The sequence below is a fragment of the Podarcis cretensis genome (assembly GCF_951804945.1).
Source record: "Podarcis cretensis genome assembly, chromosome: 12".
Lineage (NCBI taxonomy): Eukaryota > Metazoa > Chordata > Lepidosauria > Squamata > Lacertidae > Podarcis > Podarcis cretensis.
In genome coordinates, this window is record NC_137181.1 from 12,149,351 (window position 1) to 12,176,640 (window position 27,290).

At 43.3% G+C, this 27,290-nt stretch overlaps 1 protein-coding gene across 5 annotated transcripts in view; it reads left to right on the top strand.

Annotated features, from left to right (window-relative positions):
- Positions 1–27,290, top strand: part of DPP6 (dipeptidyl peptidase like 6) — a 506,101-nt gene that overhangs the window by 135,656 nt on the left and 343,155 nt on the right. For 2 of the 5 annotated variants that reach the window (XR_013831809.1, XM_079946661.1), the window contains exon 1: positions 11,808–12,296. The exons of the other annotated variants lie outside the window; for them this stretch is intronic. Coding sequence is in view for 1 of the 2 variants with exons in the window: in XM_079946661.1 (XP_079802787.1) it covers positions 12,057–12,296 (240 nt within the window). In the remaining variant the exon portion in view is untranslated. Of the gene's footprint in view, positions 1–11,807; positions 12,297–27,290 lie in introns of those variants that run through there. 5 annotated transcript variants of the gene reach the window in all.

Below are 27,290 nucleotides of genomic sequence, written 5' to 3' on the forward strand. Positions count from 1 at the left end.
TGTTCTTCTTTTTTTTAAGGTTTATTTGAAAGAGAGGGACCAAAGCTCAGTGGTAAAACAGATGCTTTACATGCAAGAATTTCGCTTTACACCCAGCTTCAGTCCCCTAGAATTTCTAATTAAAAGGATCTCAAGTAGCAGGTGATGGGAGATATTTCTGCCTGAGACGTTGGAGAGCTGCTTTGGAGAGCAGGCAAAGCTGGCAAAACAATCAAAGATGAACCAACAGTGTGTTAAGACAGCCTCCCATGAAAGTAGCTGTTGTGGAGCCTGGGGCATTTTTCATGTGAAGCCTGTTATTAGAAATTGTTGCTTGTGGAGTTGTAGACCTAAGGCTGAAATCCTCAACACACTAATAATAATAATAATAATAAATTTATTATTTATACCCCGCCTATCTGGCTGGGTTTCCCCAGCCACTCTGGGCAACTTCCAACAAAATATCAAAATACAATGGTCTGTCAAACATTAAAAGCTTCCCTAAACAGGGCTGCCTTCAGATGTCTTCTAAAAGTCTGGTAGTTGTTCTTCTCTTTGACATCTGGTGGGAGGGCGTTCCATAGGGTGGGTGCCACTACCAAGAAGGTCCTCTGCCTGGTTCCCTATAACTTGGCTTCTCGCAGTGAGGGAACCACCAGAAGGCCCTTGGCCCTGGACCTCAGTGTCCAGGCAGAATGATGGAGGTGGAGACGCTCCTTCAGGTATACTGGGCCAAGGCCATTTAGGGCTTTAAAGGTCAGCACCAACACTTTGAATTGTGCTCGGAAACGTACTGGAAGCCAATGTAGGTCTGGTGTTATGTGGTCTCGGCGGCCGCTCGGCGGCCGCTCCCAGCCACCAGTCTAGCTGCCGCATTCTGGATTAGTTGTAGTTTCCGGGTCACCTTCAAAGCCCCACGTAGAGTGCATTGCAGTAGTCCAAGTGAGAGATAACTAGAGCATGCACCACTCTGGCGAGACAGTCCGTGGGCAGGTAAGTACCAGCCTGCGTACCAGATGGAGCTAATAAACAGCTGCCCTGGACACAGAATTGACCAGCGCCTCCATGGACAGCTGTGAGTTGGTCCGTTGGTCCATCTAGCTGTGCACTGTCTATGATGACTGGCAACAGCTCTTCAGCATTACAGACATCCCTACCTGGAGATGCTGGTAATTGAACCTGGGACTCCTTGAATAATTATGCATAGGATTTCACTGCAGGTGCAATGCAGGAGACTATGCATCCCACCACTTCTGTGCAAGGATGAAATGTGATACTGCCTACAGTACCTGTCCCTATGAGAAGTCAAGCCAGAAAGGTGTTTCTTCTTTTTTAAAAAGCAAGTTATCTGACCCTAATGAGTCTGAAGATAGGTTTGCCTGTGTATGGGCAGGATCTCAGAAACCCAAACAGGTGACTGGATTAGACTTTATATTGGCCTGAATATCTTCACCCTCTGGATAACTAGCAAAAACAGAATAGAGTAAGCAGACTTGGTTAATTTGCATAATTTGTGTGTTGCAGAATTCAGCTGTTTCTTGCTGTGGAATTTAGGTTCCCTTGTGGATGAGTTTTAAGTGGGACAAGGCAAGAGGGGAGAATAGCACAGAGCTGTAACTGTGCCTTTAGTGAAACAGATCTGCAATTTTTGTTCTTTTCAGTTAGCTGTTCCATCAAACTTCAGCAGTGCTGCACCATGTTGTGATGCCGTGGTGAGTTCAAAAGAAAAGAATTCAGAAGTTGTTTAGGTAACAGACTTCAAGGGTACCCAAAGCAAATGATAGAAAGACGGAAGCCTTAAATGGTTTACTCCCTTTACTTATGCAAAACTGTAATTCTGGTTTTCTTAAAAAGACCTCATGTTCTACTTCATAAACAGCAAATATGTGTGTATGAAATACTTCTGTTCCCTCCATACCTGCCATGATCCACCTAATGTTTTCTGCTGTGCCTTCAAGGACAGAAAATTTGTAGTCAGTGACTCATAAATTCTAGACTACATTCTGAAGGACATATTCTTTTAGTATCAATTAATTAATGTATAATAAACATCACTGTCTACTTTTTTGCCCAACACCCAGAGTAGAATCACTCTGCTGGTCTATAACCATAAACATCTTGCAAAAGTAAAATGAGGCTCATTTCCCCATTTATCACTCCAATTATGTGAACAACAGGGTAGATACAATGTGCTGGGAGGGTTAAATCATTTTATGAATGAAAGCAGTGTGATGGAGAATATGTTTGTGTAGGCTTTGGTTACTTCTCCCTCCCTGGTTTCTCTTCGCTGTAGTAGTACTGATGCGTAACAAGCTGTGTTGTGAGGGCCAACAGATGTTTGCTACTATGAAGGGCTAGCTTTTCTGCCACCCTCCCAGAATGCCAAAGTATGGACATTTGGTCCTGACATCCTCAGCTGAAGACACTTCTTTTTGTAAATCACTGCTATGACAGCGAGTATATCTTTGCATAGCCACCAGAATTATAAATTCAAAATTTAGGAAGAGCTTTTTATCCACATTACCTGACATTTTCAGGTATTTTGATATTCTCTCATTAGATGTCTCAAGTTCTCTCTGTCTCAAAAGAAAAGAAAAGAAAAGAAAAGAAAAGAAAAGAAAAGAAAAGAAAAGAAAAGAAAAGAAACTTCTTCCCAGAAGTTGAGAGTCCAGTTTAAATTACAGTGCAAATCCATGGTCCTGGATATACCACTGCATTGAAATGGTCCTTAGATCACTTCCAGAAAACGCTCAAACTCAGACTTCTCTGGGCACTTATTAAGAATTCCTGTCTGCACTGTATGGATTTAACATATAGAAAGAATAATTAAGGAAGTGTTCTTGGCAGTTTTGAGACATTGTTTTCAGAACATAAGTGGGGAGGCAGTGTCTAAGGCATATAACATCCCTTCCCAACCTGGTGCCCTCCAGATGTTTTGGATTACAGCTTCCACCAGCTGTATGGTCAGTGATGTTTAGAGTTGTAGTTCAACAATACCTTGAGGGCATGAGGTTGGGGAAAGCTACTATACATTTTTTTTTAAGACATTGAGGGTTTTGCAGTGTTAGATCAATCAATGAAGTTTGGCTACAGGATTAAGGATAATGAACTTTGCTGTGAGCAACAATAAAAGTGAAGGTGACATGGGATAAGGGCGAGGGTGACATTTGATGATTCATGTACTGCTTTGGCCACAAAGAACAAAGTTGTGCAAAAATGTTCTAACATGTGTAATCTCAGATGGCCAGAAAAGCAAGATAACTGCTACACAAGCTGAATCTAAAGGGTAAACAACTATTTCAGCAACGTGTTCCAATATTGCTTTGAACTTTTCTGTAGTATTCCAATACGTTCGAGGAAGTTAGTCTCTGAGCTTTGTCTGACAATTGCTATATAAATATTATGCACTTTGTAATGTGTTCAGAGGACTCTCATATGTTTGAGGCCTCTCCCAGGTACAGTTGTACCTTTGAAGTCGAACGGAATCCGTTCTTGAAGTCTGTTCGACTTCCAAAATGTTTGAAAACCAAAGCATGGCTTCTGATTGACTTCAGGAAGCTCCTGCAACCAATCGGAAGCTGCAAAAGCCCTGTCAGTAAAAGGCGAAAGATTTATACGATCTGAGGTGAAACCAGAGTGTTGGTCAGAAGTGAAAAAAGATCTTGAAATTTGGACAAACTTGAAACTTTCCTTACTGGGTAGAATTGCTGTTATCAAAATGAATGTATTGCCAAGAATGTTGTTTTTGTTTCAGACGCTACAAATCATTGACAAAATGGACTGTTTTGAGAAGTGGCAAAAAGAAATTTCTAGATTTGTCTGGCAGGGCAAAAAGCCCAGAATAAAATACAAAATTCTTACTGACGCAAAGGAAAGAGGGGGGTTTGCCCTGCCGGACTTCAAGTTATATTATGAAGCAGCAGCTTTTTGCTGGTTGAAGGATTGGCTACTTCTTGAAAACACGGATATTTTGGATTTGGAAGGATATGATAACGTTTTTGGGTGGCATGCATACTTGTGGTACGGTAAGGCTAAAGTGTACAAGACATTTAAAAACCATATTGTCAGGAAAGCATTGTTTAATGTCTGGATGAAATACAAAGATTTATTGGAAAATAAAACCCCTAGGTGGCTCTCACCTATGGAAGCAAAGGCCTTAAAAAAGCTTAATATGGAATCTAACTGGCCAAAATATTGGGAAATTCTGGAGCAGGAGGGAGATAAAATAAAATTGCAAAGTTATGAGAAACTTAAGGATAAGGTGCGAGACTGGTTACATTATTTTCAAATAAGAGAGGCCTATCATTTGGACAGGAAAATTGGTTTCCAGGTGGAAAAATCAAAGTTGGAAACAGAATTGTTAGAACCCAATGCTAAGATATTGTCGAGAATGTATAACTTGCTGTTGAAGTGGAATACTGAGGATGAAACGGTAAAATCTGCTATGATAAAATGGGCACAAGACGTTGGTCATAACATTATGTTTGTTGACTGGGAACAGTTGTGGACCACCGGTATGAAATTCACGGCATGTAATGCCTTAAGAGAGAATATTATGAAAATGATATATAGGTGGTACATGACCCCAGTCAAACTTGCAAAAATCTACCATTTGCCCGATAATAAATGTTGGAAATGCAAAGAAACTGAAGGGACATTCTTTCACCTTTGGTGGACGTGCCCAAGGATCAAGGCTTTCTGGGAGATGATTTATAATGAACTGAAAAAGGTATTTAAGTATACCTTCTTGAAGAAACCAGAGGCCTTTCTTCTGGGCATGGTCGGCCAATTGGTGCCAAAGAAGGATAGAACTTTCTTTATGTACGCTACAGCAGCAGCAAGAATACTCATCGCAAAGTATTGGAAGACACAAGATCTACCCACTCTGGAAGAATGGCAGATGCAAGTAATAGACTATATGGAACTGGCTGAAATGACCGGCAGAATTCGAGATCAAGGAGAAGAGCAGGTGGAAGAGGACTGGAAGAAGTTTAAAGTCTATCTACAAAAACACTGTAAAATCTTTGAATGTTGAGGACATTGAAAAGGAAAGAAGGGGTTCTAGTGACTGAGTTAAATAAGAGCACAAAGGGAGGGATCAAGAATCAAAATGAACAAAGATTGAGCTTGCTGAACTAATTATTAAATAGAATACAAGATCGGGAGGCGGGTGGAAGTAAGGAAAATAAGGTTTTGAAGGTTATAATTGGAAAGTGAGGGATTTTTTTTTTGTTTTTATATGTTAAAATCTCCTTTTTTCTCTTTTTTTTTTGTCTATGTTTTCTTTTCTTTTGTAATGTTTGTGAAAATTTTTCTTTTTGTAATGTTTGTGAAAATTTGCTTTTTTGTTCTTTTTTGTGAAAAATGCAATAAAAATTATTTAAAAAAAAAAAAAAAAAAAAAAAGCAAAAGCCCTGTCAGACATTTGGCTTCCAAAAATCGTTCAAAAACCAGAACACTCACTTCTGGGTTTCATTTGTTCAGGAGCCGATTTGTTCAGGAGCCAAGGCGTTCGAGATCCAAGGTACAACTCTACTTGGAATAAAGAGGAGCCTCAGACGTGAAACAAAAGTTGTATTGTGGTTAGATTTCCACAACAGTAGGTTGAAGACCATCCTTCGGCACCAATGGCACCATGTTCAGCAGGACTAGTCGTATTGACAAATGGGCTAATGGATGAAAGGTGAAGGCTTTTAAATAGTTTTCCTGATGGCTAGAAAGGCTTGCTAGTATTTAAAGGGGCAATTTGGAGCAGCTTGCGGGCCATTTGGGAGTATATTCTTGTTGCCCCAATTTTGTGCATGATAGAGTTATGCCATCAATACTGAGGCATATTAGTTTTATTAGATTGTCAATTTAGTACATGTGTTTCCCCTGTAAAAAAACAAGGGGGGAAAAGAAAGCTCTTTACTAAGTCAGAACGATGAAAACAGGAAGCACATTTGGATCCATCCAGCTGCTTAGCTAGATGAATTCAATCTGTTCCCTCTGATATTAATTTTTATGCAATAAACAAGGCAACACCTCATTGCCAAGTTCAGAATTAGATAGAGGCATAAATTGCCCAGAAAGAGAACACACAAAGCTTTCTATTCTGTTTTCTATGCTTGTAGTTAGTCACTGTGTAAAATAATCATGGAAATTGGAGAGAGAATTCTGGTGGGTTTTATTTTCCTATCTGTTATTTTTGGCAAGCCTTGTTCAAAAAGTGAGGGGTGAGTTTGCATTTAATTTTGCAGTCAGTCTGTAGGGTTGGGATGTATCATTCCCCTGTTCCCATGCAGCTTGGTGATCTTGTGCCCCTGACAGAATCATCCAGTTTGTGCCCCCTAGCCACGGACAAATTAGCTCTTCTTTCCACCTCTCCTTCAACCTATAAATATTTATAGTTGATTTTGCACCCCCCCTCACCTGTGCCCCTGGTGGTGGCCCACTTCGCCATCCCCTAGCTACGGCCCTGCTCCCATGTCAGTTAGATGGCAGCCCAGGCTTTAAGGCTGAAATCATAAACACACTTGTTAGTCTCTAATAAGGAATGGGAAATAAGAAAAGAACAATTTAAATAAGGTGCAATGGGAGAAATTGGTGCAAATTACCATTGCATTATTTAGGGGACGCGGGTGGCGCTGTGGGTTAATTCACAGAGCCCAGGACTTGCCGATCAGAAGGTCGGCGGTTCGAATCCCCACGACGGGGTGAGCTCCCGTTGCTCAGTCCCTGCTCCTGCCAACCTAGTAGTTCGAAAGCTCATCAAAGTGCAAGTAGATAAATAGGTACCACTCCAGCGGGAAGGTAAATGGTGTTTCTGTGTACTTCTCTGGTTCGCCAGAGCGGCTTAGTCATGCTGCCACATGACCCGGCTCCCTCAGCCAATAAAGCGAGATGAGCGCCGCAACCCCAGAGTCAGCCATGACTGGACTTAATGGTCAGGGGTCCCTATACCTTTACATTTACCTTTACCATTGTGTTAGTGTGTAAGCCTGTTTTGAGCATATTGGAACTCATTTCAGAATAAACATGCATAGAATTGCACTGTAAATTACTTTTACAGAAGGAATCCAAAGAAGGAGGGACCGTTAAGTTGATGATGGATTGGGGGACCATTGGGGAAGACAGAGTGAGAGACAGACATTTATGGGGTAAAATGCAAGGAGAAGTTGGGAGAAGGAGAAGCTCGTGTGCAATTCTTTCTGACCGCAATCAGGATCTTGGATGAAAATAATCTTTTGGATTGTGCCCTGCATTAACTATGACCTTTCTAAAATGTAGATTTTGCATGTCACAGACCAAAATATCTTGGCCCAGCCCTGCAGGAAACAAATGGAAGAAACTAGTACATATACCAGAATGTTTGCTTTTATGCAACTGAAAATCCCCAAATGTTATTAATTCTGATCCAGACTTTATTGTGCTTAAAATAAAGAACTTCATAAGAAGATCCTTGTGGAGTTTGGACTTACAACATTTGTACCCTCTGCGAGGGTGAGGAACTGATTAAGATGGTCCACCGCTGGAGATTTGTGGATCCTGGGGGATTCCTGAGTGCTCTGGGGACAAAGCAGATGATTCTGGGAAGGATCTCATCTTGTTATGGAATGGCTAATGTGGAGGGTTGGTGACACGATTGCTCCTGAGTGCACTCTCCACTTCTATTCTAGAGAGCTATGGGCAGTGAAATAGATAGGATGGCTAGAGCACTGGTGTTGTAGATCTTGGTCCAAGGCCATCTGAGCACTGATTAGAGAGCATCATTGCACCTACCATGTGGCAATAAGGGCAGTGAAGCAGCACATCTTCTCAAATGAGTCCACCTTGCCCTGCCTTAAGCTTATTGGCTGACACCTTTCTTTGCATGTTATTTCCTAGAGGAAGTTTGCTGTGTTTATATAAAGGAAATGGCCTTTGCTCTGATGCCACCATGACTTTGAAATGTCTCTCTCAGGGAAGTATGATTGACACTGTCCCTTTTGGGTGAAAATAGCAAGTTATGGCATAGAAGGTGCCAAAGGTCATTTCAAGTCCTTTTTCAACCCACAGAGCCAGGACCATCCATATCCCTTTATTTATTTGACTTTTTAATCCCAGCTTTTTGCCAAGGAGCTCGAGGTGAGGTACATAAGTTCTCCCCTTCCTCATTTAATGCCCGCAACTACCGCGTGATGTAGCTTGGGCTGAGAGGCAGCAACTGACCCCAGGTCATCCAGTGAGGCTCATGGCTGAGTGGGGATCTGAACCCTGGTTTCCCAAGTGCTAGTCTGATACTCTGACCACTACAACATGCTGCCATAAGTTATCCTATGCAACTCAGACCATACTATGCACAACCAGAGGCATCTGTTACTGTGCAGGGAGGTACAGTGGTACCTTGGGTTACATACGCTTCAGGTTACATACGCTTCAGGTTACAGTCTCTGCTAACCCAGAAATAGTGCTTCAGGCTAAGCACTTTGCTTCAGGATGAGAACAGAAATCGTGCTCCGGTGGCACGGCAGCAGCAGGAGGCCCCATTAGCTAAAGTGGTGCTTCAGGTTAAGAACAGTTTCAGGTTAAGTACGGACCTCCGGAACGAATTAAGTACTTAACCTGAGGTACCACTGTACCTGCACATCAAATAGTGACAGATGACCTCAGCAAATAAGCAATGCTATGCACTAGGGAGAGTCGATGGACTTCCCTCCTGTAATCTTGTTCACCTAGAGAAATATTGTTGGGTTTTTTGCAAGGAGTGGGGTGGTGGAGTTGCTTGCAAAAGTTCCCATTTGTCATTCAGTTGGGAGTAGATCTAGCTGGCTAGAACTGTGTGTGCACAGCAGCACCCGAGTTACTTGGGAAATGAAAGGCTCCACCGTTAAGCGTGAGATTTTAGCTCTGAAAATCTGCCCCCTTTAAGACATTGCCTTCCACCTCTGACTCTTGGAAGCAGAAAATGAGTGACAGCCAAGGGTTATAATTCTATAATTGCCTCTGGCTGCATCAAACAATTCAGTCCTTGGCACTGTCTGGGAAAGGAAATCTGAGGTAGATGGGCCATTGGTCTGAATTACCATGGCAGGTCCCCTTCTCTAATTAAATGATTAAGAGGCTTCCAGCTCCAGATGAGCCTTGCATTTTCAGCTCAGTGTGGAATGAGGCATAGAACTGTAGAATAAGAAAGAACCTCTTGGATTTAGGTGCAGGAGAAAATAAGGAAGACTGCAGTTGTAGCCATGGCTCTGCCTTCCACTTCGTTTGTTTTACTAAAAAGATTGTTGCGTTCAAAGGCACATGTAGAGGCTAATTAGAGTTGCGGGTAAAATAAGGAGAGCTGCAAGCTTTAATTCTCAGATTATTGACTTAATATGGCCTTTAAGTCAAGAGTTTTTTGAGTGTAGGGCTGACTTGCATTCATAGGTGACCCCATGAACAGTGCTTTCCCATTGCTGCTGCAGTATTGTCCCTCCATTTATAGTTGGAAAATTGTTTTTCTGGGATCTAGTGCCTTCTTTAAGAAAGTTCAGGGTTAGAGCGAGGTGTGAGCCCTGTGCTTCTACACAAAAACGCAACAATATTTTATTCACTGGCCCTCTTCAGCCAAAATGCTTTTTATTATTATTAAATGAAGGGTATGACAAGAATTCCTCACCAGTGTGTAGTCTGTTCAAGGCACAGCCACGAATCAATCTCATGGGCCAGTGGACTGTGGAAACTTGCAGTGGTTTATGTTTAGGTGACAGTCTGTGCACCTTGTGATGGGATGCCTGACTTAATACTTCGGAGAGTCACAAGTTGACTTTCTAGCTTTCTTTTAATTAAATGTCAAGACCTGAGCTCTGAAGATCAAAATGATCGTTCCTTTCTTTCAACTTCAGAAAGCAGGACTGCAGGGGCCCCTCCTGAGGGGCTGGTACTCCGTTTTCTTCTAAATGTTATGGCTTCCATCACCAGCTTTGAAGGTTGCAGCAAAACCAGCAGTTTGCGGGGAGGGGGGGGGGTCGTTGGAGTGCAAAGAGGGAAAACGCTCCGTCATTAAGCAGCTTGTTTTGAGGAAGGAATTTTGCAGTGACGAGCAAATAAAATGTAAGAGGCTTACAACAACTGATATCATAGAACCATATTGCTGGGCGTTCTTTTTATTTGAAAAGGAAGACAAAGTTCAAGGTGGGGGGGGAGATCATTTTTTATTCTATCGGTCAGATTTTATTACGATACTTTTCTAGTGTCTCTCTGTGTGAGAGAGAGCATGAGAGAGAATCACACACTTGCGCATTCTGTAAACAGGAAAGACGTTCGCATCCAAGGGGCCAACTTGCGAACTTAATTTTCATTTCCTTACAAACAACAACGTATGCAGGAGGCGCCAAGCAGAATGAAGGTCGAAGCTTGTGTGTGTAACTGATATCTCGGGCTGTTTTCCTTCTCTCCGTGACTCCTGACTCTTAAAACAATAAAATAAAGATCATAAGCATCTGTTGCTATGGAAACCCAGCAGCAAGACCGGGGGAAGGCCTGGGAGTGGGCGCCCTTTTTCTCTCCAAGTAACCTCGTTAGCTGCCCATCGCAGGACCAGTCGCGCCCCCAGTGCCCTGCGCGTCCCCGGCTTCATTAGCCCCGAGAGACCATCCGTTAAGTACTGGGTGCCCAGCTTGCTGCTGCCCAAAGCCAGAGTCTCTCTCCTCAGCGGCTAAACTGCAGCCGCGCAGGAAAAGAGGGCAGAGCCTCTTAATCTGTTTTACCCGCCGCTGCTGCCAGCACCCTCGCGGGTCCCAGTATCCCCAGCGGCGGGCTCTGGGCTGGAGGTTCCTCCGTCTCGCATTTTGTTTATTCCAGAGGATTACTCCTGGAGAAACAGTTTGCTTGTGTTTCCACAGAGGGGCGCTGAAGCACGTTTTAATGCAGCAAAATGAATTAAGAGCGAAATATTACGAGGCACTTTGGTTGATTAAACAAGCGAGTTGTGGGGAGGAGGAAGCTGGGGGGGGGGGAGAGGAGAGAGAAGAGAGGAAAATTGGGGGACAAGAGAGGATGAGGAGGAAAGCCGCTCTGGAAAATCCCTGATGCCCCAAGGACCGGTTCCGCGTCTTGGAGGGAAGGGACCCGGTTAATTCCCTCTTGCCAGAGATCAAAAGACAGGCATTAGACACCGAAACAAAGCTGCGGGCTTTGGGTTGTGGCTCTGCCTCCCCTCCTCTGTGTTGCCTTTTAAGCCCCCCCCCGACCCACCCCCTTCAAGCCCTGCTTGGCCAGTGACTCCCAACCTTACCCCCTTGCTTCTGGTTCCCTTTTCAAGTTCTCCAAGGGGAAGGAGACTCAAGCCCCGCTCCCCAGGAAAGCCTTACAGAGAAAGCAGCAGCAGCAGCAATCTCCTCCCTCCTTGGTGCGCGCCTCGGATTCCTCTTCCTTCTCCAGGGCGAGCGGCGTGCTCGCAAGGAGGTCTCTCCCCTCCTGGTGTTTCCATCGCCCCCCGCCCGGCCCCTGATCGCGCGCACAACACCCTCGCCACCCCTCCCCACCCGCCGCCACTTTCGCCTCTCGGACGCGGCCGGCATGAGACCTCGCAGGCGGCTGCTCCGTCGCCTCCGGGCGAGCCAGCCAAGCCCCCTTTCCCTCCACACCCCCATCTACCGCTAATTCCGCTCGGCTCCGCCATCTGGGGACATCTTTTTTTCCTTCTCTCTCTCTCTCTCTCTCTCTCTCCCTTTTAGAGGAGGGGGTGTGAAAGCAGGATCTCTTCCGGATTGTACGGCGTTCCTCAAGCGGGGGCTCCCCGGCGTGTGTATATGTGTGTTTTGGGTTATTCCATCAACTATTCTCTCACCCCCCACCCCGCCTGGGTTTTCTCCTAATGCTGTTGAAGGAAGAGGCAGCGCGAGGGAGGGAGCGCGCGCTTCGCCAGCTCCACTGATCTGTTATTGAGGAGGGCTTGACTCGACGTGGTAGAAGGCGATCCGAGGCTAGGGGAAAAGAGAGCGAGGCGGCGCAGGCTCCAAATCTGCCGATTACAAACAGCCTCTCCTTATATGCATGGATAGTAATAATAGTAATTAATTAAAGAGAGGGAGTGAGAGAATACCTCCCCCTCTCCGTCCTGGATTGACTGAATGGCTTCCTTGTACCAGAGATTCGGCGGGAAGATCAACACCTCCAGATCTTTCCCGGTGACTCCCGAGGCGAGTCACCTGCTGGGTCCCCAATGCGCCGAAGAGGACAGTTCCGCGGCGGCGGCGGCCGCGGCCAACGCAGCCGGCGGAGAAGGGAAAGCGTCGCGTCCATTGCAACAAGACAACCCCCGACCCCGCTTCCAATACCAAGCGAGGAGGAGTGACTGCGAGGAAGAAGATGTAAGCCAGCCCCTGCCTACCTGGGTTGGGTGACGCTCGGTGGATGAGGGTTCGGGGTTGCTGCTGCTGCTCCCCATCCTTTTCCTTTTTTGGAATGGTGTCCTATTTTCCTTTTGTCTGGGTCGCGTTGTGATGCCTGCTCCCCCCCCACACCCGGGTGTTTTGTTTTGGCTCATCCCCTCCATATGGGATTCGAGGAGGTGATGTGCGCGCAGCCTCTGGGGCTGCCCGAGTGGCCGTGCGCGGGGGGCGCGTTCCAGCACCTGCCACAAGTAGCGCGGGAGCTCGTGGGTCTTTAGGAGGGGAGTCCTTAGCTGCCTCGATGGACACGTGTGTGTGTGTGTGTGTGTGTGTGAGTGAGAGAGAGAGAGAGAGAGAGAGAGAGATCTTTCCCTGTCTTCTGAACCTACTTTCTGCTGCCAGCCACCACTCTTCCGCTTCTTTTGTCTAAAAAAATAAGAAACCCTGTGGGTTTTAATTACGTTGTGCACCTCAGAAAGGGAATTCCGCTCTCCCTTTCGAGAGTGAAGATATGGTGGAGACACATCCCCCCATTGATCTGAATTGGCCATAAACTTCCGGGGGGGGGGGAAGGCAGTCCCACTGAACTCAGCAGCAGCACAGAGTCAAAATGCAGACGGCTCGGGCTGTTTCCTACCAAACTGCCCTTGTAGGTTGTTAGGAAATTCTTCAGTTCTTCCGGTGATAACTTTTTCTCGCCCCTTGTCGAAGCCTCCAGCTTCTCTTCCTCCGCCCTTTGCTGCTTTAAAACTGCCAAGAAACAAAGCAGGGAACTGGAAGGCTATATTAAGCTCCAAGGAGGTGCTGAAGTGTAAATTGGAGCAAACACGTTTCCCTTCCTCTTCCTCTCTCTCTCCCCACCCTCCGCCCCACCATCCCCTCTTTCCTGCTGATGGGAGCAGAGATTTCAAAGAGTTTGTATTTGCATATTGCCTTAGTAACGAGTGACTCATCCAGGGTACTTGCTTGACTGCTTGGGGTTGATGATGGCGCGAACGGGGAGGGGAAAAAAAGTTAAAATCCTCTTGGATTGATTTGGAAGAAGAGAATTAGACAGGTTGTGTACCATCGCCACCGTTAGCCTGTAGTGATGCCCTTATTATTAGGTTTCCTATTCAGATGCAGCTCCGTGGTAGTGTGTGTGTCTTTGTGCATGTTAAATAAATGTGTAACTTAAAAGTTTTTTCGGGGGTGGGCGGCGGCGCACCATAATGACTCTTCGCGTCTGAGGTTGTTTCGCTCCATCCGCGAGGAATACGTATTTCTCAGCATTGTTTCATCTGAAGTTTCCATTAGAGCTGCAGCTGTGCTCAGCCTTTAATTATAGAAGTCACTAGTAATTATCACAAACTGGTGATTGCCTGGAACTTGGTGGGGGCAGGAGAAAAACAATTCCTTTCGGCTTCGCTCACTTAAGATCCCCGTGGAGAGAGAGATTGCCAAGGAAAGTCGTAGGATTTTCTTTTGTGCCTGTTTATTTCCTGATCGAGAACGTGTTTTGTGGGAGGTAGCGCGAGGGATGGGCTTCTCTTTTCCCCTCCTCCCAGCAAGGAGATAAGCACAAAATTCATGGAAAGAGTCCACAGAGGAGGAGGGTCTGTTTCCTAAGAACCAGTAGATGTAAAAGGGGAGTTAACTTCCACTACCTTAAAAAAAGGATCCTAAAGCTAAATCCTATTTAGTATCACTGTAATATTTAGTGGAGGGTAAAGAAAGATCTAAATTTAATTAACTCGGAATCCCAGGGGTTATCCTTTTGAAACAAAACGATGAAAATGTTTTTGTGTTTGTCTGACGGCTGTCCATCCTATCTCAGGCTTTAACCACTAGATGGCGGCATGATAAAGCAAAGAAATGACTTTTTTAAAAGGAAAGAAAGGAAAGGTACTGTATATCCCTCCACTGACTGTTTCTCCCTGTTTCTCTCTCTCTCTGTAATACTTTGCTTGAAGCTTATGTTTTTTCCACCCCAGCCCCAGTTCTGAATATGACAGATGTCTGGAGCTGTCTCTGATAATCAAAAACTGTAGCACAAATAGTTGATTTATCGTGTGCATGACATTTTTGTTGACACTACTTATCCTCCCAAGTTGCTTCATTAAGGCTGAGATTTTGAACACATTTACTAGTGAGTAAGACCTGTTGAGCAGGCACACACACACCTCTCACCTAGTCTATTCCTTCCATTTCCTAATAGTCTACTGAACTGTAGAAAGAAAAGGAATCAGAGCATGAAACACAATTTCCCTGAAGGCTTAAAAACAATATGGTGGGAATTAATTTTAAGCTGTATTTTAAGCCGTATTTTCATTAACTGTTTGTTGTTGTTGTTGTTTTTTCTATTACATTTTATTGTAATTTATATTTGGTGTTAGCCGCCCTGAGTCTGGCCCTGGCTGGGGAGGGCTGGGTATGAATAAAATTTTATTCTTATTTATTAATGAGCATATGCACCCTCCTTTACTCCTATAGTCACAGATATAACAACTGTATACTAGATGGTTAGCTGCTTCTGTCTGGTTTTACCCTAGTCGCTGTTTCAGCTCTTCCCCAAAGTTAACAAATTCTAGGATCTGGGAGACAAAAGCAGACCTACATGTCTTCAGAATATGTTGCATTAACATTCAAATTGTGGGTAGAGGGGTATAGAAAGTGTAGAGCCAGGCTTTTGAAAATAGAACACTCCAACATATAAGCTTATAAGAAGTTTAGATAAAGTGGGAGCTATTTAGAGTTACAACATGTATTAATCTGGCAGGGTTAGGATGAAGTCATTTTATTTTTTAAAGAGCTGTTTAAGTGTTCAAGTGCTAAGTGACAGCAATGTGGAAATCCTGTGTTTTTCTTCCTGTCTCCAATCATTCTGAAAAGTGCTTCTCTTGGGGAGCTGTCTCAGGTACTGAAACCTTTCCAGCTCTATCACTGGGAGATCTTGCTTGCTGGCATACTTTGCATTGGGTCATTTAAAGGGAACTGGCGGCTTTATTGGCCTTCAGTGGCTTGCTGTCAGCTAGTGAAGAGTGTTCAGCTTATGAGCCAAGGCAGGATTTCTGACCTTGGCAACTGGTAAAAAATGGCAAAGAACAGAAATCAAAGTTCTTCCTTGCAAAAGCAGTGCTCAGAATAGTGATCCTAGCAAGGACTTTTAAACGTAGATTTAATGTAAATTAGTGCCAATTTTAACATTAAGAGGGAAGGAAAGGTGATGTGCAACAATAAAAGCAGCTAAATGATGTGCAGAGATCTGTGATTTTGGTAGGTTTCTACAGAATCTGCTTTGCACAGTAGCTGGAAATCCTGGCTGCTGAAAATCCTGCTAAATCCTGCTAATATTGTATGCAATGATGCTTGATAACTGGCTGCTCTGTTGGTGATTGCATTATGAACCCCTTTCTAGAAGGATTAGACTTCTAATATAAATTTCCTATTAAAGGCTAAAATTGGGTAAGGGAGCTCTTGTTTTTAATGAGAGCATTCCCATAAAAGTGGGTGAGCATTTGTCACACAGGTTCAGCCCAATTAAAATATATTGAGACTGATATTTAACTTTGAATATACAGGTTCTACTTCATATAAGGGAACACCTTAAGAGTACATTGTTCCACAAAATGCCCTGTTCACTAGCTCAGTATTTGTTCAATTCACTGAGTTTTTTAAAAAGAGCCCCCCCCCCCCCATGATTAAGACATTTAAAAATACATCTGCAATAAGTATTGGGTTAGGATGCCTAGAGCAGGCATGACCAAACTCAGCCCTCCAGCTGTTTTGGGACTACAGTTCCCATCATCCCTGACCACTGGTCCTGTTAGCTAGGGATGATGGGAGTTGTAGTCCCCAAACAGCTGGAGGGCCACGTTTGGCCATGCCTGGCCTAGAGCATGGTCCCTTCTTTGTTTTGTTACACCAGAGGTATGTGAACCACTGGCTCATGCCCTGGGGACATCCCCATCCAGCATGCAGCATCTCCTCCTTGTAGCAGCTACACATTATTTTTTTGATTGTAATTCCATTATATGTTGGCATAAAAAGTACCCCGAACAGTGAGAGAGAGACACGGGAACCCATTTGTTTATTTCATTTATATCCCACCCTTTTCTCCAGTGATCTCAAGGTGACATACATGATTGCCCCACTTCTTATTTAATCCCTGTGAGGTCGGTTGGGCTGAGAGGCGGTGACTGGCCCAAGGTCACTCAATGAGTTTCATGGCTGAGGGGGGATTTGAAACCTGGTCCACCAGATCCCAGTCTAGCCCTCTAACCACTACAACACATTGTCTTGTTCATCATTTGTGCCCTGCTATCTAGCCTTTCTCACATGGCGCACCTGGAGAGCAAGTTGGCATAATTGCTGTCAGTGTGAGCTAGGACGTTCCCAGTTATTTTATTTTATTCTGTTTTTTATTTGTGCTCTCTTTCCTTCTGTGGTGTAGTGGTTAAGAGTGGTGGATCGTAATCTGGTGAACCGGGTTCGATTCCCCGCTCCTCCACATGCAGCTGGGTGACCTTGGGCTAGTCACACTTCTTTGAAGTCTCTCAGCCTCACAGTGTTTGTTGTGGGAGAGGAAGGGAAAGGAGGTTGTTAGCCGCTTTGAGACTACTTAGGGTAGTGATAAAGCAGGATATCAAATCCAAACTACTACTCCTCCTCCTCCTCCTCCTCCTCCTCCTCCTCCTCCTCCTCCTCCTCCTCCTCTTCTTCTTCTTCTTCTTCTTCTTCTTCTTCTTCGCACTCCAATGAGTTGTACATGACTATCCTCCTTTATCTTCACAGCCACCTTGTTATGTTACTCCCACTCCCCAATTTCTATCCTCATAACTAATCTGTGAAGTAGGTTAGGTTGAGAGGGAGTGACTGGTTGAAGGCGAGCTTCATAGCTGATTTGAGACTTGAACTCATCTACCCACCCCTGCTCATTCATAGTCTGCACCACAGTGGCTTGTAAGAATTATTATTTTTTAAAAAAATTGCTAGCTTTGCAAGGAAGCTTATAATAGTAGCTAAAACAGATTCAATGGTGGGCAAAAAAGAGAGGAAAAAATGAAGCAGCACCCGGACTGAAAAATAAACCAGCTGTCTGACCACAACAAAGGCCAGATGTTAGAGATTTGTTTTGCACTCTTCTTTCTCCCCCACGGAAAATTGATAAGAGAAAATAATGCAGCATCACAGGCGTTCATTTCACAGTCTTGGAGAGGTAATTGATGTAAAGGCTCAAGCAGTTCTTACTTTGTGAGAGACTGGAGTCTGAAGTATGGCCTGCAAAGGTGATAGCGGCCAGCATGAGAGAAAGGAAAAAGAAAGGTGCACCTTTGTGATATGCGAAACCCAGGCTCACTAGGCAGCCATTAGGCAAAGCCATCATTATCTCAGCTATGGTCTTATCTCCTTCTCTCCCCCCCCCCCCACCTGAGAGAATAATGCCAGTCTATTTGTTGTAAGGATACTAATAACAAACTTAGTTGGTCTCTAAGGTGCTATTGGAAGGATTTTTTTTTTATTGAGGTACTGTAATGCCTGTGATTCTAAAATTCTAAAAAGTTATATAAATGGTAAGCAGTATGAAGCTTTGTATGGCACAACACGTTGTATGGCACAACACGTTCACTTCAAAACTTGGGAGACTGCAAATACACATACTGTATGTGCAAAACATTCTCTCTTAGTTGCAGACCTGCCTGCCCAGATTAATTGATATGGATATGATATAGTATCTGGTGAAGAAATGTGAAGTAACTGCAGAACAGTGTAACAGGAGAACATTAATTTATAATTTTGGCAGCACACTCATACTTTTTCCTTTTGAGATTAATGTTTTCCATATTGGAATATAGTCTAATGGTTTTCTCGATATTGGCTTTGAACATTCCCCCCCCCCCCATGAAACAGAGCTTTTTTTCTGTTGCTTTCCCCAGCTTACTTTTCTTTGTGGTCAGGGTGATTAATGAGCTTAATTTCTGCAGGCAACTGCCAAAGGTGCTGAGTAAGATGTACATGCTGATTGTGTATAACCCTGTTACTTTTAATTACTGGGATGATAATAATGCATTAATCAAGTGCACGAGAAATTCAGCACTTCTCTCTAATGCAAAATATTGATTAATTTCATAAAACATTGAGAATAAAAGTGATAATCACAGTAATCCTTTACAATTAAATTCACAATGATAAGTTATTTCTGTTAAAGGGGATTGAATGTCAGAGATCAGGTCTATAAAGTTAGCCAAATACTTCAGCCTTCTCTTATTCATCATTTGGTATAATCTGCTCTTTTACTGCTGTGGGGATTTTCCCTGAGGAAAATATGGTCCAAAAATACAGTATTTTTGTGGCCTCTTCTAAAACTGGGGGACTGCTGATTGGCATAGGGCCACAGAAGATAAGAAGCTGATGATGACCTGGATAAGATTGGCCTTCATTTCTGCACTCTTTTAGGGCCAGTTGGATGGGATATTATGTGTATCTTTGCATTGAACATATAGGTTTTTTCTTCTAAAAATGCTAATACCATCAGCTGCATGTATGTATTTATAAATATTGGGATCATGGCCAGTATGGAGTGGAAATTTAACCTCCTCCTCCTCCTCTCAAAGCAAATGGGATTTCCCATGGGACTATAGCAGGAGTGGAAATGTTTACATCCCTGCTAGGCTTGCTGGCTGAACAGGAATTATAAACTTCCCCAGCAGATGCTCCTTATATTGCACCACACCTGTGAATCTGACGCTAGTTACATTTAATGTATGGTAACGTCCTGTCCAGTTTGGCCCTTACCTTTGCATACATAGTTGGCAATAGCTATCAAAAGCTATAATAATGTGAAACTAAGTAGCCACTCTAATAGCGCTTCCGCTCCTTCTAATAATGAACTCGGGTGCCAAGTGCTAATGAGTTTGAAGTTAATTCAGTATTGCATAACAGTGTATGATAACACGAAGCCATCTGGCCCCAAACGGCTAGTGAGAATACAGCACATGGAATGAGGTCCCATTCCAAGATGCCACTGGCTACCAGTTGATGAAAACTACTGATGTGGGAAAGGTCATAGCTCGGTGGCAGAGCACATGCTCTGCATGTAGAAGATTCCAGGTTCAATCACTGTTGTGTCTAGGGAGTTCTGCTGAAACCCCTGGGGACAGCGGTGGACTTTGGGCTCTCAAATTCCAGTGGCATCCTGTGTAGCGCTAAAATTCAGCCCCCCCCCCTTGCTCCGTTCTACAGCATTGTTGTGGCTCCCACTGCAGAACGGCACCCGGTGCAGCCAAACCAGTCATGCTATCCTAAAACTGCCTCTGCTGGGAAACCACAGATAGTCACTGTCAGCAATCCTGAGCCAGATGGGCCTTCCTAGGTTCCTAATTGTAATGGAGATTAAATTTCACTAAGGAAAGTGGGGCCACTTTTGCTAAGCGCTGATTATAACCGATTGGCAGAACACTTCCGCTTGGGCTGCATTTCCATATATTTGTTCCTCGTTTAGCAGGGCCATCCCGGGACCCTTTGCCACAGTAGCCAAAATGTCCTCCATGCCACCGCCACCACCCACAGATCCAGTAGCAGTGAGGGCAACAGCAGCTCTGTGTCAAAGGTGTGGTCAGCCCCAGCAGGGCTGGCAGTGGCACAGTGGCAAGGGAAGGGTTTAGATCTGCCACCTGAGCCAAATGGCTTCACCTCGCGTCATGCACAAGTTGTCCCTTTAACTGTGGATATTTTACACTCGCTTATAAAAGCGGTTTCTTGCTTTGAGGCTTAAAGAGATGGGCAGGTTATGAATCAAAGAAATAGCTGCCAATAGCTCAGGCTGTTGATTGGGGGTGTTTTAAAGCAGACTTTAAAGTCAAAGTTGTGTAGACTGTGTAGGTCCTAAAAATGTGTAATGTGAAACATTTAGGATGCCAAGAGAAAAAAGACTGCTCGCTGCTTTGGAGTTAAGCATTGTTCTACAGTGCTGGGTTTTATCGGGTTCCATACAAGAGACTGCAGTGCCCAGCAGATCCTCTCACACATAGCCACCTCCCCTCCCAGTGTCAGCAGAGAGTCAGGTGGCCGTGTGGAGAACCAAAGACCCTGCAGAGTGAAAGAGCCCTGACCCAACAACCAGCCAGGAGAGGAAGCAAGCCAGTTCTAGAACTGCATGGGTCTGAGCCTGTGTAGCGCTCAGGCAGTGGCCAATTCCTCTCCTCTTCCATTCAGCTGCACTACAGTGGCAAGAAAATGTAAGTTATATATGATGGTGATTTAGAGGCCATTAGTGGGTTCTCTAGTGGGGCATATGCCCTGGTAGGCAACTTTGCTACTCCCTAACCCCAGGCATGATTTTTTTTTTAAAAAAAGTTTTGGCCTGGACATTTGAGCAACCTAAGTAGGTCATTCATTTTCTGAACTATTTATTTTTTTAAAAAAGCATTTTGAAGCAAGACCCTGATCAACACTTATTATAGTGGTCTGAAAGCTAGGATAACTGGTTTAATATCATAACCGAATTATGCCTGGCATTGTGGAAGTCCCATTGTGCTTAATGTACTTAAGCTTTCAAGTAAAGGTGTATAAGATAGAAGTCACTGGTATCACTTCTGCTTCCAAGGCCCTCTGAATAGCTTCCTTTTCCTTCATGCAGCCTCTTTCTGTGCAAAAAAGTATAGCCTGCACTTTACTTTCCAACTGTGTTGTTATCCGATCTTCATTTAACTTCCTTCGCTGCCCTCTGTTTCAGCTTAAAATCATCCTCACCTTGCCTCCTCCAGCTTTATTTTGACCCTGGAATCTGCCCTCTTCTGCCTGATTAGCCCATATATGGTGCTCAGGTTAACTAGCCTTCTAGGACAACATACTGTAATGTTACTGACTTCACCAATAATCTGTCTCACCAGACATTCCTCTCTGTAGTGGTAAAACTCAGTGGCAGAGCAGTAGAGATCAGCAAGCAAACTGTAGTCAACATTGGATGAAGTCAAGTCTTTCCGCCACTCAAAATCAATTTCATGGTCATGTTTCTTTGTTGGCTTAAAAATAGCACACCTGTTCATGCAAATCTTTGTACAGTAATAGTAATTAGGTCTTTATTATTTGCAATCTCTAAAAATGGTTGTGTGTTTTTTTGCAACTCTTATTTTAAGCATGCATACACACACCTCACCCTGTGAGAAGCTAACTTGTCTATGCAGTGGTTGCACAGCACATCCTAGCAATGGGTCCCCAAGTTAAATAAAATATAATATGCAGACTTTACCTTGTACTGGCAGGAGAACATAGGAAGGAAATATGGTCACCCCCAGGCAGAAGCAAATTGGAATGTTCTTCAAAATTCATTTTTCAGCAGATTGAAGGAATGATTATGGACAAAGTGTAAGTGTTAGCAACCTGGCATTCAAGGGTCTGAGAGTGATTCTTGGGGAAATTGCAAGGAAGATGCAGGTTTTATGAAGGACAATAAGAAAATACTTCCCTCAGGCTAGCAGTCTGCTGCAGTAAGCATCTATATTTTCAGTAAACAATCAAGAATAAAAAAATACACATAAAGGATATGAAACATTTGCATTGGCACATCTCTCTGTAGCACTGATGTAGCATCCTTGCAAATGGCATCATAACCTCTTTATTTGAATATTTACTAGATGGCTCAGCAACTGTATTAGTATTAAGGAGAAAAATCTTCTGAATTTGAAGCAGTGCCATGAGATGCTTCTGTCTCCACAGAGATCCACAGAATCGTAGAATCTTAGAGTTGGAAGGGACCTCAAGGGTCATCCATCCCAACCCCTCCATGTAGGAATCTCAGCTAAAGCATTCATGTCAGATGGCCACCCAACCTCTGCTTAAAAACCTCCAAGGGAGGAGAGTCCACCACCTATTGGGAGTCTGTCCCCTGGTTCAACAGGTCTTATCATCAGAAAGTTTTTCCAAATGTTTAGTCAGTGTCCCCTTTCTTGAACTTGAAGCCATTGGTTTGAGTCCTACCCTCCAGGTCAGGAGAAAACAAGCATGCTCCCTCCTCCATGTGACAGCCCTTAACATATCTGATGATGGCTATCATATCTCCTCTCAGTCTCCTTTTTTCCAGCTTGAACATACCCAGCTTCTTCAAGTGCTCCTCATAAGGCTTAATTTCCAGACCCTTGATCATGGCTTAACATGAACAAGCAAACATACAGGCTCCCAGAGAGAAGATTGCAGCTGCTTTGCTCCTCTATTGGTTTTGTTTTAGCATGTTATCCAAAGCTAGGCTCCTGTTTTAGCTCTCACCAGACATACCATGAGATGTAACAAAGGTTTTAAAGCTCATGGTTTGTCTGGGAGAGCTAAACCATGAGCCTAGGTTTGGATGACATGCTGAGTCAAACCGTGCCTTAGGTGGGTCCTTTAGGCCAAATTAATTAAGACTTGCCTTTGGGAATGAGGCCAAGGTCCATTTAGTCTAAGAAGGCCCACATTCTGTTCCCATCTTCTTCCATGCATGGAGATTCCATTTAGTCTTCATGGCTAATAGCTATTGATAGACCTATTTGAAGTGAATTTGTCTAATCCCTATTTAAAAAGCCATCTAAGCTACTGACTGTCACTAGTAGTGAAATGCAACACAGCATTATTCTTCAGTGCCCAGAAAAACGAGAGTGATAGAAAACTAGTTACAGAGTTAAGATTATAGAGATTTTGTTTGTTTGTTATGTAACAGGATTTTTATACTGCACAGTCATTGTAACCTCTACATAAAATATACATTAGAAATACTGATAAGATCAGATGTTAGAAACAAGCTGACCTAAAAAAAATCATAATAGAAATAAAATCAGTTATAACACACATTATGAAATAAAATTACATATTAAAAGACAATGCACACTGGAGAGAAATAGCACTTCTCTTAACCTTCAGAACTGATGTACCCCTGATGTAACTTCTTTTTAATACGGGTTAAGAAGCTTTCCCCAATCCTTAATCTGAGATAACCACTGTATATTGTTTATAAGTATATAAGTTTATAAGTATTGCAGATGATGCTAGTCTTTCTCTTCCCTTCCTTGCATGCTACGTAGTTCAGGGGTGCTCAGAAGCTACATTAGGATCAACTGGTTGATCTCTGCGCATAGATGGCCAGGAGTTTCTCACTTGTCTAACAATGGCAATAACGCTATTACTCCTGCAAAACTATAGTGCTAAAGTGAAGGAAAGCGGTGGGGGGTGGGGTAAGCAAGCATAGCTGAAGAGTAGACCCATTGAAATGAATGGAATTGAGTTAGTCCTGTCTGTTAATTTCAATGGGTGTACTCCGAGTAGAATTTGCATTGGATACAATCCTAGGAGTGGATTTTTGTGTGGAAAATAACATATTCCTGATCTTTAATTTTTTTAATTCCAAGCCCACATCCATCCCATACATTTAAAGAACTATTATGTCATTTTAACAGCCATGGCTCCCCTCCAAAGAATCCTGGGAACTGTAGTTTGTTAAGGGTGCTGAGAGTCGTCAGAAAACCCTTATCCCCCTCACATTTCCCAGAGTCCCCTGGGGAGAGAGATTAATTGTTGAAACCACTCTAGGAATAATTCGTTAATACTGAAGCTGTGTTGATAACAGGATCCCAGATGACGCGCCCCTTCCCTAGATGAAATAAGCTTCAGTATTAATACAGCCCTGCAACCCTAACCTGACTTTCCTGGGAGTAAGCTTCACTGAATTCAATAAAACTTACTTCATTGTTAGGAAGGCAACAAAAACCAGCTAGTTTTTTTTTGCCTTACACACTAGGTGGGCGAAAGGTTTCTCCATCTGTTACAGCAAGTCAGGTCTGGGAACTGATAATCACTCTAAATACAAGCGTTCTTTTATCTAACAAGAGCTAATAAGCATCTGCTGTTTGGAAAATGTCAGATAGAGCCAAAGTGCATGCAATTAGATAAGGATAATATAGCAGATAGCGAGGACATGCATGCTGCTGCTTTTCCCCTAACCCCACCCCCTTGTAGAAGTGTTCTGTTACAAAAGCAAGTGGCTTTCTGGCTCTTCAGCACAGGGCCAGAGATTGTCAGAGATGGAAACAAGAGCTAATGTGATGAAGTGACAAGGTTAGTCTTGGGGGAACATGCAGGCTGTACTTTTCAGGCACTTGATGGATGGAGGGTTGCCTGGGCTACAAGTCGGATATTTATAGGGTTAGAGAAAGTCGAGGAGGAATGAAATTGCAAAAGATTAAGAATATATCTCTGGCAGCATACGTGTCCTTTCTTCAAGTTATAAATGATAAATTTGGAGTTGTGGTGTCACCTTATTGTCATTGCTCATCTTGGGTCAACTGGTAGCTCTCTGGTTCCCAGGAAAATCACTGCAAACAAGTTTTGCTTCTTCACTTCTCAACTTTGTATGCTCATGGATCTTTCCAAAACTGGAAATGTGCCAAAACCAAACAAACCCCAGTATATGGAAAGGACATGAATTTGAAATTATCAGCGATTTTCACTGTGCACAAAATGGTGCGTGCTTGCAATTACCATACAATTAATGGCAAACTAGACAACTCGACCAATGTCCAGGCTTTTGTTATCTAAATAACAGCAATGGGGTGGAGTTTTAGAGTCTAGACCCATAGAAGGTGCAGGTGGGTGGGAAGGGGAAGGTTTAACTCTTTTTTTCTCCCTACTATGTTCCAGACAATGCCCATCTAAGTTGCATTTCAAGAAGTTGCATTGCCAGGTTTGTTTGTTCTGGTTGAAGACAATAAGCAAATTGTTTGTCACCACAGCTGTTAACACTAAAACAAGAAAAGACAAGGACGCTCTGTGCCATTAAAATACTTTACTATCTTGGTTAAACTGGTTTAAGGTGAAACTGCAAGAGCGGATGGAATTTAGATCCTACTGAGTCTTCTCTTTCTTATCCCCTGCTACCTGGATATACCCTAACTTTTATACCTAATATATATCCATTGAAGGGAGGAGGACGATGACTATGTGCTCCTGTTGCATTAATCCATGTTACAAGAACCCCCTGTTTACTTGATGATCTGAACTTTTAGGAGGAATACAATATTCAAGAAGGCCCAGAGCTGTAAGAGGGACTTCACTGCCAGCTCCTTATCCTGTGATTTATTGTAAATTAGATAGTGCTGCATTGTGCATCTGGAGTTCGCTCTCAATATTCCCCAAAGGATTCTTCTCTTGTTAAAAAGCACAGTGTGCCTTTCCAACCTGAGAAAGCCCTAATTTAATTTGAAAGTCGTTATTTTGCATTTCTTTCATTTGATCTGCCTACTGGCAAACCGTAAAATTTCTCTTTGCTCTGCTGGAGTTCAATAGGAGACAATTTCTGTAACTTCATAAAGGGATTGATTAAAAACACTCCAAGTGTATATTATCAGAGAGTATTCTGAAGGAGGGGGTGGGGGAAATCTCATTCACCAGGCTTTCTGTAATATTATGAGGTTATATAGCCATGGGTTGAATTAGAGATTACTAAGGGTTTGTAAGGGAAGGTGATGGTTATCAAAATCCAAAGCTTGAAACCTGCACATTTGTGTGGTGCAGGGAGAATTCTAAGCCTTCTGTCAGTGGATTTATGGTCAATTTACATACCTGAATCCAGAGCCACGAATTTAAACAGCCTCTGCTGCACTTCCATTCCCCCTTTCAAATTTATTTAGTTTGTGATCATCAGGGCCATTTCACTTGTTGCCTGAGAAATGACTAAAATGATTTTGTTATAAAGGTAAAAATAACAAACATGTAAATGTGGATACTTAGGTTAAAAACAACATACAAGCTTGACTTTCTGGCAAACAAAATCCAGACATTCTGAGATTTCATGCTAAACTACTGGAAAGTAGACATTTCTGCAACTGTTGCCTCTTCAAGTAGTCCTAAAGTCTCAAGGAATTTCCAGATGTAATTGAAGAAACAAATGAAGGGTTGTTGTTGTTTTTTTGGTAAGGTGAAGTGAAAATACAGCAAGATTTTGGTTCAAATCACAGCGAGTGTTGTTTTCTTGGACATTTTTGTCTCTGTAGCCATGTTTTCCCCCGTAATCACCATGCTGTAGGCTCTAGAGTCTAGACTATTAATCATGCTTTGTCAGATTTACCAGCAGGTTGACAGTATTTCTCAGAAATTTCTCTGTGTGGTCTTTTCCTCTGGGACAAATGCTGCTCTTGTCAGGCATGTTCTTCAGTGTGGTGAAAGAAATCTTGACCACAAAGATGTTTTGCATGTTTTCCATGCCTTGTCTTTCCATAGTTCTGTATGAGCAGAATTTTGATCTCTGGACATTCCCTTCATTTATCCCTCCAGTGTGTTAAGAGAACTGAGTGTACTGTATAGGTCTGTGGGATGTTCGCTTTAATGTAGAGATCCTTCTCTTGCTTTCAGTTATGTGTTAACCTTTATTATTCTATCTGCTTCTAGAGCTCTCTGACGATCCAGCCCTCTGTTAATTATAGCTGGGCTTAGGTGACTCAGTGCTGGGCACTCTTGTTAAGTTTTTGTTTTAAAGTTGTGCTTCTGTACTCCTGTCCAGAATTGTGTCCTGCGGCATCAGAATGCAAATGCAGAGACCCAAAATACATTTCCCTGCATTGAGTGTACCCTATTTCTAATAATGAGCTTGCAATTGAAATTACAGATAGGTAGCCGTGTTGGTCTGCCATAGTCAAAACAAAAAAATTCCTTCCAGTAGCACCTTAAAGACCAACTAAGTCAGTTCTTGGTATCTGAAGAAGTATCTTCAGGTATCTGAAGAAGTGTGCATGCACACGAAAGCTCATACCAAGAACTGACTTAGTTGGTCTTTAAGGTGCTACTGGAAGGAATTCTTTTGTTATGCAGTTGAAATGTCAGCCTACAGGCAGCACCTGATGCTTTAAGCTGATGCAGAACACACCATTTTTTTTTAAAATGGAGGAACTTATTTAGTCTGAGGACTACATTCCCTCATAGACAATCTTCTGAGATCCACATGCCAGCAGTGTGCAGGGCTTAGAGGTAAAA